At 37.0% G+C, this 20820-nt stretch overlaps 1 protein-coding gene across 2 annotated transcripts in view; it reads left to right on the forward strand.

The window, feature by feature from the left end:
• The window catches only part of MACROD2 (mono-ADP ribosylhydrolase 2), a 2080661-nt gene that overhangs the window by 481400 nt on the left and 1578441 nt on the right, over positions 1 to 20820 (forward strand). For both annotated transcript variants that reach the window (XM_073878419.1, XM_073878420.1), the window contains exon 4: positions 6788 to 6817. In XM_073878419.1, coding sequence (XP_073734520.1) covers positions 6788 to 6817 — 30 coding nt within the window. The remainder of the gene's footprint in view (positions 1 to 6787; positions 6818 to 20820) is intronic.

Consider the following 20820-nt stretch of genomic DNA (forward strand, 5'->3'; position numbering starts at 1 on the left):
GGATGGTGAAGCCAGACTGGCTAACAAGGGGAAGCTCTCGCTCCTCCCACCTACTTCAACAAAAGTAATTCTGTTTTGTTTTATTTGTTAATATTCCCAAGTAAGTTTTCTAATTCCTGATGCATTTTCACCCATGCATCAATAGCAGGGCTCATTGTATTCTGTTTTTGGCCTCATGGTATGTTATAGCTTATACAAAACACACAGGCCCTGGAATAATCAATGTTTCCTTTAAATTCTGCAGTAAGTATGAAATGTAAAGTATTAATCATGTATTTATGCCTGGTTTCTATATGTGAGGTAGTTAAGCCTATGCCTAATTTTCTCTCTTTGTCAGCTTCAAAGCAGGAAATTATACCATTGCCCCAAACCTCTGGCATTCCATTGCTTTTGTTTAGAAGGTGTAAATCTAGTAAAGCACGGACAGAGAGTTGTTGCCAAACTGATGGCCGTATTTGTCTGTGTAGATTGTATTTCCACAGCTGTCAGTTGGGATGGTTGCTCCCCGTATAAAGTAGTTCCAGAGTCATGCATGTGCTTGCGATTTTAATCTCAGATGTTTTAGCACTTCCTACTTTGAGTTTCAAAGTGTAGGGTCTATCACATGTGCCATTCTCAAGGGTGACATTTCAGCTTTTGTATCTTTTAGGATAACATGTTGTGAATGAAATGGTATGTTAGGTAGAGCCTCTGGGGAAGTTTTTGCCCACAATCATTTGACATCCCATGTGCTCTGTTGTAATAAGAAAGCAGAATAAATAAACTTAAGGAGGTGGTCAGGATCCTGCTAGAATGAAATTAACTACAGTTTCCTTTATAACGATGGAAAGCAAACAAACTCTGCACAGTTTTAATCAATGTTTAAAGACTAGTGTCTCAGGCTGTTGCTTGTTTGCCAGGTGGTCTTGGGTGGGGGTAGAAATGGGGTAGAAAACAAAAAATTACACTAAAAATGATAGAAATTACTTGGCAAGTGGAATACAAAGTTGTTTCAAACACTTACCAGCCCAGTTTAGCTCACAGTCAACATGAGTTACCTCTTCCAGCTCTGGATTATTTCACAGACTGGATTCCAGCAGGCAACCCCCTCATCTGTGCTTCACTTTCTGGGGTTTCAGTGACCCGTGGTCAACCACCTGATCTGGAGGCAGATGATCCTCCTTCTGACCCCTAATGCTACGTCACAGTGCCTATGTCATTCCCCTTCCTTCATCTCCTCAGGTAGGCATTTTATCATCTCACATCACAAGAAGAAGGGTGAATGCCACACAGGATATTCAGAGAGAGACAAAGAGACCACATTCACATAACTTTTTTTTACAGTACTTTATGAATAATTGTTTTATTTTATTATTAGTTATTGTTCTTAATCTTTTACTGTGCCCAGTTTATAAATTAAACTTTATCATAGGTGTGCATAGGAAAAGGAGAAAAAACATAGTGTACATAGGTTATGGTACTATTCGAGGTTTCAGGCATCTACTAGGGGTGTCTTGGAAGATGTCCCCTGTGGATAAATGGGAGCTAGTGTATTTTAGATTCACTAACTGCGGGATCTGTTCAGTATGCTAAAATACAAGGCAGGCACATGTTAGGTTAGTGGTTTTGTTTTTTAAGATTACTGAATAAAATTTTATCGCATCAAATACTGTCAAATCTAAGAGACTGTCAAAACTAAGAGAAGTTATCTGATGCAGAGATCTCCAACATAGGGCATGTCTGCCCCCATTTCAGTTCCCGCTACCTCACTCTGAATGTGATCAGTAATTGATCCTAGTTCTCTTGCCTACTAAGCCTAGATTTAGCCTTAAAGTCTTTCTCAAATCAAGAGGTACTGACAGTCTTTTCTAATTAATGAATCAGAATTGTTGGAAATTTGTTTGCCATTTCCTTTAACTCTAAATTTCCTGATAGAAGAAGATAAATAAGATAGTTGACTATGACTTACCCAAATCACTGAGCTATTTAGAAACGGAGATATAACTGAAATGGGTTACCTGGCTCTTTCTATTACCCTATATAGACTAAAAAGGATTTTGAGATATTAGGAGGAAAAGTCCTTTAGGTGTCTGATAAACCATAGCTTTGTCTTCCATTTCTAATAATATTATGGCATGCATTCCATTTAGGAACTTCCAGTAATGGATGATTACTTATAGTAATTTTACTTTTCATCATTTGATCCACAATTTAATTATAATCATATTTGTAAAATGATTCAAATGCATGCACACACAAACATATATACACACATAGAGGGACATTCAAAATAATGTTTTTAGAAAGAAGGTAGTGTAATATTCTGTAATGTTCTGAGAAACACAGGAGATAATGATACTGTTGGTAAGTGATATGATAATTTTTCATTTAGGCTAATTATCCCAAGAAAAGGATTCCTACATTGTATTTTTCTTTTTTGCTTTAGATAATTTAAAAATGAGCATGCCTATACAAATTTGATAATTTTCATTACAAAATTGGGGAGCGTGTGTGCTATGGTGAGTGCTGTGAATTGTGTAAGACTGTTGAATCACAGACCTGTACCTCTGAAACAAATAATACATTATATGTTTAAAAAAAAAAAGATGGTAGGAAGGGAAAAATGAAGGGGGGGGAAATAGGAGCGGGAGATGAACCATAAGAGACTATGGACTCTGAGAAACAAACTGAAGGTTCTAGAGGGGAGGGGTGTGGGGGGATGGGTTAGCCTGGTGATGGGTATTAAGGAGGGCATGTTCTGCATGGAGCACTAGGTGTTATACGCAAACAATGAATCATAGAAAACTAATGATGTAATGTATGGTGATTAACATAACCTAATATAATTAAAAAAAATTCAAAACTGAGTTCAAATGGAAGAAAACAATTTCTCAAAAACTCTAAAAAAATAATCATTTGGTGAGGATATTATAAGTGAATTCTCCGTAGTTGTCACTTTGAAATTGGATTTAGGTAAATTTCCCATTTTATGTTCAGTGGTATTTTTTGTTTTTTGTTTTTTGGTTTTTTTTTTTTTGGTTTTTGCTTTATAAACAGTGAAACTGTTCATCTCATTGAGTTGTTATTCTGGGGGGATGAAAAAGTGCAATACACAGATTCATTAACTTGTAATGGCTCATTTTAGTTTCTCACTGAATTGACTTTTGAGACAATTACTGTAGCTTGATTTTTTCCTCTACTTCTCTTGTAATAGAAAGGGTACTTCATTTAGGAAAATGTGAATAAAAATAGTGTTGGTTAGCATGCTCAGAAAAGAGATTTTTAAATCTTATTTTAGAAGTGGTGATATCATGCTCATAAACTTCCAAGTTTTCTTTGTTTCTTTTCTCCTTTTCCTTCTCTGTGAAGCTTTGAGAATAACAAGAGGCATGTCCAAAATTCCCTCTAGCAAGGGATTTGGTAAGGACAGAAATATATAAACATATTTTATACTTTCTTAATCACTAAGTATTTCCAAAGAAATTTTGAAAGTTTCTTTAATAGTCCTTGATTTTACAGGAAGAAAAAGGACCAAAGTTTGTTCTTTCCACACACTTCAATAAACAAATACCTGTAATATAAAAAAGAAATTGGACTGAACTTACCAATTATCTCATTATTAGGAAGCATGTATTGAGAGCTTCTTAGATACAGTCTAAACTATTAAACTCAGACACTGTCTTTAGGGGCTTCCTATTTAATTGGGATGTACCTCAATTTATTAGAGATAATTAAGTAGAAATTAAATGACTGTTAATTTTAGACACAGAAAAGTCATTTTCACTTTTGTTAAATGGAAGAAATATTAATCCATATGACCAATAAATGTTGAGCATCAGTTATGTTATATATATAAGGTGTTTTGTGAAGGTAAAAGTAATATTTGAAATTCTGATAAAAGTTCACTTTTATTTGCTTTCTTTTATGTCACTTTTACTGAAGAAAATTGCTTTGATTTTTTTTTTGCTAATAAACATTTCATTAAAAAAATTTTTTTGAGAACAGAAATTGATGGGGCACCTGGGTGGCTCAGTTGGTTAAGTGTCTGCCTTCGGCTCAGGTCACGATCCCAGGGTCCTGGGATAGAGCCCCGCATCATGCTCCCTGCTCAGTGGGGAGCCTGCTTCTCCCTCTTCCACTCCCCCTGCTTGTGCTCTCATCTCTCTCTGTCTAATAAATAAATAAAATCTTAAAAAAAAGAAATTGATAAAATAGGGTTAAATTTAATGAATTCTTTAGAAAAATCATTACCCGGATTATGGTTATTAGAATTACTTAATACACACACACACACACACACACACACACACTAAGATTTTACAGGCGGATATATGTGTGTGTGTGTATGTGTGTGTGTGTGTGTGTGTGTGTATTTTATCAGCCAGGATTAAGTTCTATTACATGAATAGTAATGCACATGAAATTATCTTAAAAGTCGGGGCACCTGGGTGGCTCAGTCAGTTAAGCAAGCTTCTGACTCTTGATTTTGGCTCAGGTCATGATCTGAGAGTGATGAGATCAAGCCCTGTGTTGGGCCCTGCACTGGGTGTGGAGCCCACTTAAGATTCTTTCTCCCTCTCTCACTGCCCCTTCCTGCCCCCTGTTCTCTCTCTCTCTCTCTCTCTCTCTCTCTCTCTCTCTCTCTCTCTCTCTCTCTTTCACACACACACACACACACACACACACACTGATGGTCCACTATGTAGAATGTCACAGTTTGGTAAAGTAATTCTATTTTGATATTAAAATGTGACCCGATACACTTATCTAGACATGAGCACACATCTGACAAATTGATTTGATGGTTCGCCATGACTGGGATTCTAGTTCCTGCACTTATGCCTACTCATCCCCCCACATCTATTGGATAAGTGCCTAGTTAAACAGATGGACCTTGGGCTATGTTCTCAAAACAGGCAACCTCTACTTTTGTTGAACTAAACATTGGGTGGAAGTAGCTGCATTGTGTTATTGTGCTCCTGGCCATGGTAATTTGAGTGAAAAGCTATGAATCATTATTGTTGTTTGTTATTGGAAATACCTTTTTCTTTACAACTGAGTATGTGAAGGTTGGAGGAAAACAGTTTCAGGGATCTGGAAAACCTATAGACAGGGAAGTAGTTCTCAGTGACATAAAAATAAACAATCAGCAGGAGTGTGAAATGCCATGTGGTTTTATAAATGCATGTAGCTAAGATTTTAGAAAATATTTGAATTAGCCAAGAGACATGGGTTGATCATGGAAATTCTGCCATTCACTGAAGGGTGTGGGAACCAAAATAGAATTCACAACATCTTTCCTCATGCCCTTGCAACAAGTTCTGCCATTCACTGAAGGGTGTGTGAACCAAAATAGAATTCACATCTTTCCTCATGCCCTTGCAACAAGTTACCACTTTAACAGCTACAGATTTTGATTCTGTGCAGGTCCTTAAGTCCTGGCTACTATCTATATAAATACTACACACTCTCCCTGTGAAGTCAGATAGATTTGGAGACCTGAGTTTCCAGAGTGGCAGAAGATTTTATGACATCATAAGTATGTTTTATTTATGATTGATAAATTCCATTGCTTATCTAGTTCATGTTTGTGGAAAAAGTACTGAGAGGAAGGCAAAAGCAGTAATTAGATGGTCCTGTCCTTGGAAGATAATATGAAATAAGATTTGATACTCTAATGTTGACATGTTAATAATGGGCATGTGGTCTCCATGCATTTTCATGGTATTCTCTTTAGTGTTGTATAAATTATCACATATTTAATCTCATGGAATTATGAATATGGACATTCGTTGCTAAAATGATCCATCATTTATTGATGGGATCACTAACAGATATTTGCTTCTCTTAATTATGGCAATGGTCTGTGGACAGCACACTGAAGTTCAAGTTAAAGACTCCTACTTCTCTTTCCTAAATGATTTCTTTAGTTTTTTTTTGGTAGTTCAAGTTTTTACACAAAGAAAGAGACTCTGGATTCCACATACTTTCTTTATACTGCTGTAGGATTTCTTTTTTTATAATGGCATGAGATTATGCCTATGATACATAAGAATTCTATGGAATAAAGCTCAGTGCAGCATATATTAACTTCTGTTTTCTGGCCGTTAAAATGATTAGAGAAGGCATAAAGTTGTTTACTACTTCAGCAGAAACCTGCAATGGAACTTTATGAAAATTTGACCTCTTGAAAGAAATTCAAATGGCATTATCTTATACTTTGCTTATTATTTGGTTTCTGTAAATATGTGTGCTAAGATAATGGAAACTATATAAGAAATGGCACAACATTGTTTTACAAAAATGCTTTTATTTTCCTCAAATAAAAAGTTAATGCTAAAAGTAATAAATCTGTTACTGGTTAAGGGTTCTTATGCACAATGTCTTAGGATAGCTTTATTTGATGATGTTTTATTAAAATTATTATTATTCTTTTATGTTACATTGTCCTTTGAAATCATTGCATTGCCTAAATAACATTATTCTAGCTCTACTTGATAAAACAGAGGACAGAAGATTAATTTAGATACAGAACAGAAAATAAAAGAATCACAATATGTACTTCATTTTATTAGAAGGGAATACATATAAAAAGAGTCATTTGAAGAGAAAAAAGAGATAGTGAATTATTTTAATTTTCATACCATCATAAAAAAGTAATAAAAGCTATCCTTACATGAAAGTACATAGTATGAGTCTGTGTGTATTTATAAGAGACATGATCACCACCGGCTTTTTCTTAAACTGTCTGGCATATTATAGTTTTTATGTATTATTTAATGTTTTTTGTTTGTTTTGTTTTAAACAGCAAATGCCAGTCTTCTTGGAGGAGGAGGTGGTAAGTCCTGAACATCACTTATTTTAAAATATATTTTTTACCACACCAACCACAAGATATTAAGTTCTGTGATACTTTAAAGAAAATTAATTTAGATATAATTATTAACCACAAAAGTGATAATCTTCTAGAAAGTAATTTATAATAAAATAAATACATTGGTTTGCCTAAATGTTATTTTAAAAAACTTCAAGATACGTGGAATACTGTTTCTCTTCTCCTCAAACTTTGTATTTCTACCTTTGGCATAAGCTGGAACAGCTCTAAGTTATTGAGACAAACACACATATAGTAGATGATGGAGTCACTTTTAATATAAATTCTAAAACAGTACATTTGGAGACTTGTGGATTTAGGTTTTTTTCTTTTTCCATCATAATGACTTAAAAAAAAGCTATCGCTTTGTAGCATGAGAGCTTGATATATCGGCCACTTACTGTGAAAAATAAAAAAGATACTAGTATTGGCACATTGCTTTTTCTTTTAGCTTGTTTAGAGGAGAATGAATGAGATCCAACTGAGATGAAGAAGAGGGAGATCCCTGTACTGGGAATATTTTTTGATACTAAAATCTTGGAGATGTTGAAAGATAAAAGCTTCCCTGGTCCATCTATATCTACTATATAGTAGGGGGGAAAACTATACAGTAGAATAGGGGGCTTTTCATTTAAGACCCAGATGGACATAAATAAGTTTGTTTTCTCTCATCTCCTTTTTCTCTTTTTTTCCCATTTGCTCCCTCTTTTCATGTACATAGTTGAAGTAAATATGATTGCACAGAGCTTTAGGCTTTCAAAAAATTCCCTGGGCATCATCAGGAGGTTACTGGATAAATTTTATTTGGAAACTAAAATCTTAATCATTGTTCCTATATAGGAGTCAATAGATTTTTAGAAAACAGAATCGTGGAAATAGAAATAATAGAAAAACAGTTTAATCTAGAAAGTGCTCTTCATATTATCATTTATCAGTGCACATTCTATGGCAGAGTATTTCTTGTCTTCTTCCCTTAATTACTTTAGAAAATATAAATTGACAGGATTTCTCATTGTATTTTTGCGAAAGGAGAAGGGAAAATTTTCCTTGGGAGTTGGGTTTCCAGTAAATTTTTATTTCTAGGTCTCTCTTGTCAAGAAAACATTATTAAAATAAATTGCCCATAGTGCTGATTTTCTTACAAAACATATTGGTATTTTAACAAATTTGATGAATCCTGTTAAATAGGATAAATCTGTCGCATGTACAAGTAGTCTAGATGTAAACTAGATTGGTTGTATGGTAATTGCATGGTGTCATCAAGCATTCAAGCTCTTACGTTTCTGCTCTTTTTTCCTACTACATGGAACTCAGGGTCCATGGTAGTAACTGGAGTAAATAAATGGCTCTGGCCATTATAGATATGGGGGTCAGGAGGAGTAAGAAAGATGGCAAAAAATAAAAAAGGTGGCCCCTAAAAGATGAGTCATTTTCTTTAAGCAGCTTTTTCTGAAATTCTACATTATCCTTAAACTTATCAAAGGGTCATTCATGGATACATATAATTTCATTCCAGGAAGCAATATGCTCATGAAAAAGTACTTAATGTTATATTTTCTTTTCTTTTTTTACTCTGGCCAGGTTGTATTTAACTAATACTGATTATTTATTATCCATGATACCTTTCTGTTTAAAACATGGTGATCTTAGCTGCTTTACAAAAGGAATAAAAACAACAATATATTTTAATAGAGGAAAATCTCACATACACAAGTTGACATGTGCCAAGTTTATGTCTTTTGTTTCAACCAAGCTTAGATAATCACAAACAGAATTTTAAGGAAAAAAAATACAAACAAATGCTTGTCTTGAATGGACACATGGGAGAAAGGGGAAGAACTTGGTACTTCTGGCATATAGCAGATGGGTGTTAGGTCATCTCTATTAGAGGAAGGAGTGACAAGTGGGGTGACATATTTAAGAAACTTTTCTTTTAGTAGGAACCAAGAGAAGGGTCAGGAGAAGATTCTGCAGGTTACTTAGACCTCACTACCGGAGAGAGTGAGACTCTTTCCTCCTTTCTTCCTTTCTTTCCCCATTGCCTTCCCTTCCCAATTGTTCTTTTCTTATAGAAGAACAGTTGACGTACAGTGTTGTATTAGTTTCAGGTGTGCAACATAACAATTCAATATTTACATACATTATGAAATGGTCACTATAATAAGTGTAGTTATCATCTGTCACCCTACAAAGTTGTTACAGTATTATTGACTCTATTTCCTAAGCTGTACATTACATCCCTGTGTGTTATTTATTTTATAATTGGAAGATTGTACCTCTTAATTTCTTTTACCTATTTCATCCATCCCCTTACCCTCCTACCCTCTGGCAACCATCTGTTTGTTCTCTGTATCTATGAGTCTGTTTCTATTTTGTTTTGCTTGCTTACCTGTTTTGTTTTTTATTTTATTTTTAATGATATTTTGTTTTCTAGATTCCACATATGAGTGAAATCATATGGTATTTGTCTTTGTCTGACTTACTTTACTTAGCATACTACATTCTAGGTCCATCCATGTTATTGCAAATGGCAAGATTTCATTCTTTTTTATGGATGGGTACTATTGCATTGTGTGTGTGTGTGTGTGTGTGTGTGTGTGTGTGTGTGAGAGAGAGAGATATATATATACACAGACATGATCTCCTATATTTTAATCCATTCATCTGTCTCTGGATATTTAGGTTGCTTCCATATCTTGGCTATTGTAAATAATGCTGTGATGAACATAGGGGTGCTTTTTTTTTTGAGTTAGCATTTTCATTTTCTTCAGATAAATATCTAAAAATGGAATTGCTGGAATTAGTATTCTGTTCTCTAAGAAGGAAGAGGAGAGTGGATGTTTTGGTAGGCAATGAGTAGTCCCTGCCATAATGGTAAGGCAGGCTACTGTTCAGAAAGCCTTGCCAAGCTGCTTTGTTTTAATATATGGAAACACAGTTGATGTGTATAGAACTAACTCTAGTGTTTGGCCTGAAGTTCCTTATGGTTCTTGTAACTTGTGTGAGAAGATATATCATGAATTTTTAGCAGTGTCAAGAAATTCAGGAGTAGGCAAATTCAGGTTTCTGTTTACCTGAAGTATATACTTTGCTGTCTTACTCTAGATAGTTGATTTTGCTAAAATGCAGTTTTTGCCACAATTTCTAATTTCTGAATTCTAAAATTAGTGACTTGACATCATCATAAAGATAAATTACAAGTATTTAAGATGGCTGTAATTTATTTCTTTAAAGTAGGCCATTGATGGGTTTAAATTTATTTATGTACTTCTAGAGATGTCAAGATTGCTGTAAAGTACATGTCTGATTTTTGGAAAGCTATATTTAAAAATTTAAGGAATATTATCCCTCTCTGAATGGAATTTTGGTCTTTTGATTCTATGACAAATCTTTTTAATCCTTTCAGTGATATTTGTAAAATAGCAATAATCATCCAATAAGTGACAATTGAATCAATGTAATTCTCTTGGATTTAATCGAGGATTGCTTTATTGACTTGAATTAATATCCCTTCAAAATCTTCTAAAGGGAATAATTCTTTGATTGACTAAACAATTTGATCAAGAAAATCTGACGCTGCAGAAAAAATAATAATGCTATCTTAAGTACTGTTTCTTCAGGCCCTCAGGAAGGCTTCCCCCCAATTGTATGTAAGTAGTACTTGAAATTTAGACAAAATCAGTGTATATAAAATTGCATTATCTGTAAAATCTTCACATTTTGTTGTCCTTTTCTGAGTGCTTATAAACCGAGAAGAAATGTTTCCTAAAAGGAGATTAAAAAAAAAAACCGTCACAATCATCCTCTCAGTTCTAATTTGAAAGTGAGAGAATCTGTTCCCATTGGTGTGAATTTTTATCTTTGGGCTAGAGGTCACTCTTTCTAGGAATTTAGTGCCACCGACTGCATTCATTATAATGAACACAGGTGTTGGGGTCACAACTACCTAATCACTTCAAGTGAAATGCTTGGTAAAATGGATCATCTCTGTCTTTATTTCCTGGATATGTTAAAGGCAGAGACAAATACTAATTTCTTACATAAGTATGTGGCTGATCTGTGGTGACTGGATTCTACTTTTCAGGAAGCCTCTACATTACCTATAATGTCAAAAAAAAACCTTAGAATTTGTAATAATTTTTTATAAGCTTTCTATCATTGCTACTGATACTACCCTGTATAGCTGGGTTTTTGGCACATTGACATATAAACCAAGTAAGTTTTATTTTCTAATTTAGTCATTTTATTAGTAAGAAAAGGCTATATTATGTGTGGTAGCCAATAAGCCTCAAAATCTTAGTGGCTTTATAAAATGAGTTTTATTTCCTGAATGGGATTGTTGGCTCTCCTCACTATGCTCTCCTATAGGTGGCAGTACAGAAACTCAGGCCACTTTCTGATCTTGTCGCTACACTGTGTGAGGTGTAGCTTCGAAGAGCGGAAGGGGAGAGCTGGAGGATTTTGTGAAATGTTATTGACAGACTAGTTTGGGAATGGCTTATATCACTTCTGTTCATATTTCATTGGTTAGAATTCAGGCAGATGATCCCCCAACCTAACTACAAGGAAGGCTGGGAAGAATGGCATCTTCCAGAGTTTCCAGGAAGAGGAAATGGTGTGGTAAATACAAAGCAACTATCTCTGCCACAGCGTTCAAATGAGATCAGGGCTGTTGTTGTTGTTATTATAATTGTTGTTATTATTAAATTAATGGTGAGAAAAATGAGACTTTGGGGGATTTGGTGACTTCTTCAATGCTATACAGCTTATAAAGGGGAAATGTTGAATGAGAAGACAGGGTTCTTGACTCTGTCTTTGTTCTTCTTTGTCTTTGCTCTATGGTTTTTAATATGTGTTTGCTCTTCAGAATTACGATTTCTGTGCACAGATAGGTAACTGTTTACACCAGGAAAAATGAATGAGAAGACAGGGAAGCATGCATCTGAGAAATGGATGATGTTTTCCTTGGCTTATTTTCACAAGTTTCAAGCTCAATTGATAATTTGAACATACATACAATGGCACTGTCTTATAGTATTTGGATTGCTTTGGATTGCTGCCCAGATTCATGTACCTTTTTTGTGTATTTAAGGTTCAGTCTTAGAATACATTGCATTTTAAATACCTGTTCACTCATCTGTAATAAGAATGTTTTACATGCACAAAGTCTTGTGAGGTACTTTTGGAATATATAATGAAAAAAACCCCAATCTTTGCATTCAGCCTCAAATTATGTGAAGAGCAGAATTAGAAAGAAAAATCAGAATTAAAGAGCTAATTCCTCTATTCCTTTTAGATCATTACATTAAATAGATGAGAACGAAATTTTATCTCTTACTTTAGATAATGTTTTTTCCCTCTCAGATTGTCACAGTAATTAACATAAGACCAGTACCTGCTGATAGAAACCAAATAGGACATAATTTATGGGGGATTTGCTTCCTTTTCTGGTCTGTCAAAGCTTCTGAGTGCTGAAACCTGAGGCATAATGTTAGACTTTTAAAGTGACATTTCCTGACAGAATGGCATTTTAAGGTTGGGTTTTATACACATAACTTAGTAGGACTGCTGTTTTAATCACACACACACACATATATTTGTGTAATACTATAATTTTCTAGCTTATCTTGAGGTGACTCTGTGGCAGGTGAATCCTAAAAACTCTAAGTGTAAGCAACTACCATTAAAGAAACACTCAGTCCCAGATGGAATGTATGGGAAGGCCATTTTTCTAGAATGAGAACATAGAATATATTATCACCTTTGCTATTTCCTAAGGCTTCTTGCTCGCTTTGTGCCCCTTAGATTAACAAGGTTCACTGGCCTGGGTTACAAACTGCTCCTCTGAAGTCTCTTATTTCTTGTTTGGACAGTACAACTTGCAGAGAGAATTCCTAATGCTTTTTGTTATTAATGGCCATTTATATGTTCATGCAGTTTGTGTGAGGTGTCAAAATGCATGCTTCAAAAGCCCTAAAATCATAAAATTATTTAGTGATATGTCATCAGTGTTTCTTCACCCACCTATCACCTTTTTCTACATACGAACACACAGATGTGCACATATTCATTCATTCATTCATTCATTCATTCATTCATTCAACAAATACTAGTTCAGTAACTACCGTGTGTCAGTATTAATTATTGATTTGGCAATAAACACAGCCCTTTCCCTGTGACTCATCATGGTTCCTATTTCACTGATAGAATTTTCCAGGTTCTTTCTTTAAAAAGCAGAACAGATATCCTGAAAAATACTCTTTTCATGAAAAATCCGATTTGTTACCAAGAATTCCTAACATGAAAAACAACATATTTAAAGAGCTTTTTGAGTGTGTTTAAGTGGGTGTATTTTCATAAATTACTTTGCAAACATTCACAAGCAAAGTAGAATGCCTTCTCACCGTCTTTCTATGCACCAAAGGGATTTCCCCTGGCATATATCACTCCCCACGGAGATTCTGTGTTTTCACTCTTGTTGAACCTTGAGATCTGGCCAGGCCTTGGGCATGCTGGGAGGAATCTAGGATAATGGTCAGCAGTGAATGACTAAGACCAGTGAAAGCAGGTAGGTTGTTGGGGTTGCCCCCGAGGAGAGGCCATCAAGCATGTGCAGCAGTGAGTTAGCTAGCTGGCCTATGCTCAGTAGGTGGAGGGGTCTCAGCCATGGGCCTGGAGAATAGTAATGGTCTCAGTCATGAGAGAAAGCAGCATGGCAAGAGAAATTCAGGAACCCTGGCCTTGTTGGTCAGCAGGGACCCAGAAGGAGCAGAGCTACAGGAAGGGACATGATGCTAAACCATAGAAAACAGGCTTAAATCTTGACTGCCTCAGTCAAGATTTGATCCTAGAATTGATCCTAGACATCATAGGAGGTTAAGCCTGCTAGAGATCAGGAGACCAAGAAGTGAAGAAGGAGAGGGGAAGGAGGATGTAGGGGCCAGGAGCCAGGCCAGGTCTGCCAGCATTCAGCTATGTACTAAACCAGTCTACCTTTGTCCTCTCTCCCTCCCTTCTTCCCTCTCTTTCTTTTCCTTCCTCATCTCCTCCCTTTTTTCTTTCCTTTTTTTTTTTTTTTTGTCCTCTTTCTCAGTCAATAACATGTCTGATTACCTCTTATATTCTTGTTTTGACCTGGAGGTAGCAAAGATTCTTATAAATAGGTGCGGTTAGTAGCATAAATTTTTATTTACCCGTTAGTATCTTAAGAACTAGAAAGGTTCTTAATACAGGGAAAATGAAGCAGAAAAGATGAAATCAACATCTTGGAGTGGTTAGGGAAGCCTTTCCAGAAGAGGTGACACTTGGAGGATAAATATCATTTACCAGGAGAAGGAAATGACCCACTCAGTTGTATATCCTACTGTGTGATTTAGATATCATATAGATACCCTGCTGTACTTCAGTTATACCCCTTACTGTTATTCAGTCATAGTAGCTGGACCTTGGTTAAACAATTTCCTCTGACCATCCAGGCATGCCACTTAAAATGGGGCCAACAGTGTTAGAACTGAAGAAAGGAACTCTGGTGCTAGTGGTGGTGGCAGCAAACCTCCACTGGAACAACCTGGGCAAAGGGGGTCATCCCTAACACAGGCTCCTCCCTGCCATGTCTTCTCCTCTGATTACCTCACCTGCACCTCAGTCTAGGGACCAACTCTGCAGCTGCCCACACCAGTTGGATTTCGAGTATATGATTTCCTCATTCCACATGAGCTTGTCTAGTTCTATTCTTAGAAGTTTGACCCAGCCGTGGTTGCCCTAATCCTGTCTGCCATTTGTCATTAAGCCTCCCAGATGCTTCCTGGTGGAGGAAGGAGAGGAGTGTGAAGTCCAGGTCATGTCTGTGCTTGAACTTCCCTATTGTAATGACCATTCCAAAGGCATGCTTTATTTATGTCACCTCTAACTTTGATCAACATGATGCCTTTATTCTAAAACTAAATTTTAAAGTTCTTCATATTGACTACGTACCTACTCCCCTTTCTAAGCAAAACTGCACCATCTAAAAACTGTGTCAAAGGGGCAGCCCTATGTGGATAAAATGCCTCTTCTTATTCCAGCCATAGCTGATAGAACCTGGAAGGATACATTTTCCAATTAGGGAATAAACTTCTGGAGAACAGAGACTTTTTACTTATCTTTACAGCTCTGGCAGCCTCTGTATAGTAGATACTTTATTTTAGTTTTGAGACATTATTCTTATTTTGGATTCTTAACATGTTTAGCTATTTCAGTTTTGACCACGATGCTCTGGAAAGATAATTTCTTTATCTTTAGGTGATCTCTAAATGAAAGAAATAAAACTTTAAAAAATGCTTATAACAGACAACCAGAAGATTATATTCATATTTATGCAGCAATTATTTTCAGCATTGCATTTACTTTTATTTATAAAAAGTTTATATAACCAGGATCTCATAATTTTCTTTAAATACTATGATTATATGCTTTGAATTCTAGAGGATAAAGAGAACAATATTTATTTGTGTAGATGTAGAAATGAAACACAAAAAAATTGCATTCCATGGATTACATGGAAAGAAAGGCTCTTGTCTTTCATTCATGTTTTGTCACATTTCAGGTATTTTACCAGTTGTATCTTACAATCAGAAATAGTATTTTCATTATTGATTTTTCTTGGTCAGATTCATTGACAAAATTTTAAAGTGCTGATGTGCCAGTTAATGAGATTTGACATTCATTTAGAAATAGGCTAAAGGACACACCCCAGGAAAAGTTTTTAAGAAGCTTGGCTTAGAGGAGGGGAAAGATGGCAGAGGAGTAGGGGACCTTATTCGAACCAGTTCGCAGCATTGAGCTGGATATCTACCAGACGACTGTGAACACCGGCAAAATCAGCCTGAGATGTAAGAAGATAGATCTGGATCTCTACAAACAGAATATCACAGGCAGTTGGTTTGGAGGTAGGAAGCAGGGAGCCATGATTCCGCAGGCAGATATCGGAGGACAAACGGCAGGGGGAGGGAGACTGGCTGTGGGGATCCTACATCACCGGTGAGGAATATCCTCCCACACTGGGGACTGGGCACAGACTCCCAGACCAGTAGAGTCAGGGAAAGGAGTTTAGGGCAGCCACCCAGAAAGAAACCCAGAGCGGCAGGTCGCGTGTGGGAACTGGGGGCAGCTGGTTGTTTTAGAAGCATAAAGGGCAGAGACGTGCTCCGACCCAGAGGTGAGGACTGGGAGCACTGCTGAGGGGCGCAGAACCCAGGACGCTGCAGTTTATAGCAGCACAGATGGAAACAGAGATAGCATGGCCTGGAGTGCTCACTGAAGAACAGACTGCGATCTCTCCACTCTGAGGAAGAGGGTTGGAAACAGTCTCTTCTGCTCTGACTCTTGGAAGAGACGTGGAAAGCTGCCAGAACAGAACAAAAGCCCCTAAAAATCAGTTTTCAATGAGCCCATCCCCCACCACAGGGTGCAGGGCAACTCTGCCCAAACAGAGTTGCTGGAGTAACAGCATGGCAGGCCCCTCCCCCAGAAGACAGGCTAGGAAAACAAGAGGCCAGCAACCCTAAGGTCCCTAGAAGACAGATGCATCTTGCTTGGGTTGTGGTCAATAATTTGGACTCTATACACTCCCTCAACCACCTCTCAAAAGAATGACTAGGAGGAGGAACCCCCAAAATAGGCAAGACTCAGAGACTATGACTTATGCCACAGAGTTACAAATGGATTCAGATATAACCAAGATGTCAGAGATGGAATTCAGGCTAGCAATTGTGAAGAAAATAGCTAGAATGGAGAAATCAATTAATGGCAACATAGAGTCTCTAAGGGCAGAAATGAAAGCTGAATTGGCAGAACTTAAAAATGCTATCAATGAGATCCCATCTAATCTAGATAATCTAACAGCTAGGGTAAATGAGGCAGAAGAACGAATTAGTGAACTAGAGACCAAATAATAGATAAAAAGGGAAAAGAGGAGGCCAGGGAAAAACAACTCAGAATACATGAAAATAGAATCAGAAAAATAAGTTGACACCATGAATCATTCCAATGTCAGAATTATTGAAATCCCTGAGGGGATGGAGAGAGAGAGAGGACTAGAAGATATATTTAGCAAATTGTAGCTGAGAACTTCCCTAATCTGGGAAATGAAATAAGCATTCGTGTCCTAGAGGCAGAGAGGACCCCTCCCAAGATGAAGGAAAACAGGCCAACACCCCGGCATGTAATAGTAAAACTTGCAAATCTTAGAGCCAAGGAAACCATCCTAAGGGCAGTTAGGGGCAAGAGATTCCTTACATACAGAGGGAGGAACATCAGAATAACATCAGACCTATCCACAGAGACCTGGCAAGCCAGAAAGGCCTGGCAAGACATATTCAGGGTAGTAAACGAGAAGAACATGCAACCAAGAATACTTTATCTGGCAAGGCTGTCATTTAGAATGGATGGAGAGGTGCAGAGCTTCCACGACCGGCAGAAACTGAAAGAATATGTGACAACTAAGCCGGCCCTGCAAGAAATATTAAGGGGAGGTTCTGTAAAAGGAGAAAGACCCCAAGAGTGATATAGAAAAGAAATTTACAGGGACAATCTATAAAAACAGGGTCTTCACAGGCAACATGATGACAATAAATTCATATCTTTCAATAATCACTCTCAGTGTGATCGGCCTAAATGCTCCCATAAAACAGCATAGGGTTGCAGATTGGATAAAAAGACAGGACCCATCCATATGCTGTCTACAAGAGACTCATTTTGAACCTAAGATATATCCAGACTGAAAGTGAAGGAATGGAGATCCATCTTCCATGCCAGTGGACCTCAAAAGAAAGCTGGGGTAGCAATTCTTATATCAGACAAATTAGATTTTAAACTAAAGACTGTAGTTAGAGAACCCGAAGGACCCTATATCATTCTTTTTTTTTTTTTTAAGGATTTTATTTATTTGATAGAGCACAACTAAGCAGAGCAGCAGGGAGAGGGAGAGGAGAAGCAGGCTGCCTGCTGAGCAGGGAGCCTGATCCGGGGCTCAATCCCAGGACCCCGGGATCATGACCTAAGCCAAAGGTAGACGCCCAACTGGCTGAGCCACACAGGTGCCCCAGGACCCTATATCATTCTTAAAGGGTCTATCCAACAAGAAGATCTAACAGTTGTAAATATCTACGCCCCCAACATGGGAGCAGCCAACTACATAAGCCAACTGTTAACCAAGATAAAGAGTCATATTGATAACAATACAATAATTGTAGAAGACCTCAATACTCCACTCTCAGCAATAGAGAGATCATCTAAGCAGAAAATCAACAAAGAAACAAGAGCTTTGAATGACACACTGGACCAGGTGGACCTCATAGATATATACAGAACATTCCACCCTAAAACAACAGAATACTCATTCTTCTCAAGCACACATGGAACTTTCTCCAGAATAGACCACATACTGGGTCACAAATCAAGTCTCATCTGATACTAAAAGATTGAGAGTAGCCCCTGCATATTCTCAGACCATAATGCTTTAAAACTGGAACTCAATCACAAGAAAAAAATTGACAGAAATTCAAACACTTGGAAGCTAAAGACCACTCTGCTCAAGAATGCTTGAGTCAACCAGGAAATTAAGGAAAAACTTAAACAATTCGTGGAAACCAATGAGAACGAAAACACATCAGGCCAAAACCTATGGGGTACTGCAAAGGCGGTCCTAAGGGGGAAATACATAGCCATCCAAGCCTCACTCAAAGAAATGGCAAAATCCCGAATTCACTATCTAACTCTGCACCTTAAAGAACTAGAGAAAAAGCAAAAATGATGCCTAAGCCACACATTAGAAGAGAAATAATTAAGAGTAAAGCAGAGATCAATGAATTAGAAACCAGAAACACAGTAGATGAGATCAACGAGACTAGAAGCTGGTTCTTTGAAAGAATTAATACATCAATAATCCACTGCCCAGACATATCCAAAGGAAAAAAGAAAGGACCCAAATTTATAAATTTGTGAATGAAAGGGGAGAGATCACAACTAACACCTTTGAAATAGAAACTATTATTAGAAATTATTATCAACAAATTATTAACCACAACACAACTAACACCTTTGAAATAGAAACTATTATTAGAAATTATTATCAACAACTCAGCCCATAAGCTGAGCAACCTGGATGAAATGGTTGCCTTCCTGGAAACCTATAAAATGCCAAGACTGAAACAGGAAGAAATTGACAACCTGAATAGCCAATAACCATAACGAGATTGAAGCAGTGATCAAAAACCTCTCAAAAAACAAGAGTCCAGGGCTTGATGGATTCCCTGGGGAATTCTGTCAAACATTCAAAGAAGAAATAATACCTATTCTCCTGAAGCTGTTTCAAAAAAATAGAAACAGAGGGAAAGCTTCCAGACTCATTCTATGAGGCCACCTTTACCTTAATCCCCAAACCAAGCAAAGATCCCATGAAAAAGGAGAATTTCAGACAGATATCCCTGATGAATATGGATTCCAAAATCCTCAACAAAATCCTAGCTAATAGGATCCAACAATACATTAAAAGGATCATCCACCACGACCAAGTGGGACTTATCCCCAGGATGCAAGAGTGCTTCAACATTTGCAAATCAATTAATGTGATAGAACACATTAATAAAAGGAGATAGAAGAACCATGTGGTCCTCTCAATTGATGCAGGGAAAGCATTTGACAAAATACAGCATCCTTTCCTGATTAAAACTCTTCAGAGTATTGGGAGAGAGGGAACATTCCTCAAGTTCATAAAATCCATCTATGAAAAACCCACAGCAAATATCATCCTCAATGGGGAAAAGCTGAGAGCCTTTCCCTTAAGATCAGGAACACACCAAGGATGCCCATTCTCACCACTTTTGTTCAACATAGTAGTAGAAGTCCTAGCCACAACAATCAGACAACAAAAAGAAATAAAATATTCAAATAGGCAAAGAAGAAGTCAAACCCCCTGTTTTCTCAGATGACATGATACTTTATGTGGAAAACCCAAAATACTCCACCCCCAAATTACTAGAACTCATACAGCAATTCAGTAATGTGGCAGGATACAAAATCAATGCACAGAAATCAGTTCCTTTCTTATACACTAACAGTGCATTTGCAGAAAGAGAAATTAGAGAAATGATTCCATTTACAATAGCACCAAAAACCATAAGACACCTTGGAATAAACCTAACCAAATAGGTAAAGGATCTATACTCTAGGTACTACAGAACACTCATGAAAGAAATTGAAGAAGACAGAAAAAGATGGAAAAACATTTCATGCTCATGGATCAGAATAATAAACATTGTTAAAATGTCTATCTACCCAGAGCAATCTATACCTTCAATGCCATCCTGATCAAAATTCCAATGACATTTTTCAAAGTGCTGGAGCAAACAATCCTAAAATCTGTATGGAATCAGAAAAGACCCCGAATCGCGAAGGAAATGTTGAAAAAGAAAAACAAACCTGGAGGCATCACGTTGCCCGATTTCAAGCTATATTACAAAGCAGTGATCAGAAAGACAGCATGGTACTGGCACAAAAGCAGACATATAGGCCAGTGGAACAGAATAGAGAGCCCAGATTTGGACCCTCAACTCTATGGTCAAATAATCTTTGACAAAGCAGGAAAAAATACGCAATTGATAAAAGACAGTCTCTTCAATAAATGCTGCTGGGAAAATTGGACAGTAACTTGCAGAAGAATGAAACTCAACCATTCTCTAACACCTTACACAAAGATAAACTCAAAATGGATGAAAGACCTCAATGTGAGACAGGAATCCATCAAAATCCTAGAGGAGAACATAGGCAATAACCTCTTTGACATCAGCCACTGCAACTTCTTTCAAGATACATCTCCAAAGGCCAGTGAAACAAAAGCAACAATGAACTTTTGGGACTTCCTCAAGATAAAAAGCTTCTGCACAGCAAAGGAACAAAGAGGCAACCCAGAGAATGGGAGAAGATATTAG

This window comes from Callorhinus ursinus, unplaced genomic scaffold (genome assembly GCF_003265705.2).
Source record: "Callorhinus ursinus isolate GAN/ISIS: 27379988/994484 unplaced genomic scaffold, GSC_fseal_2.0 scaffold29, whole genome shotgun sequence".
Classification (NCBI taxonomy): domain Eukaryota; kingdom Metazoa; phylum Chordata; class Mammalia; order Carnivora; family Otariidae; genus Callorhinus; species Callorhinus ursinus.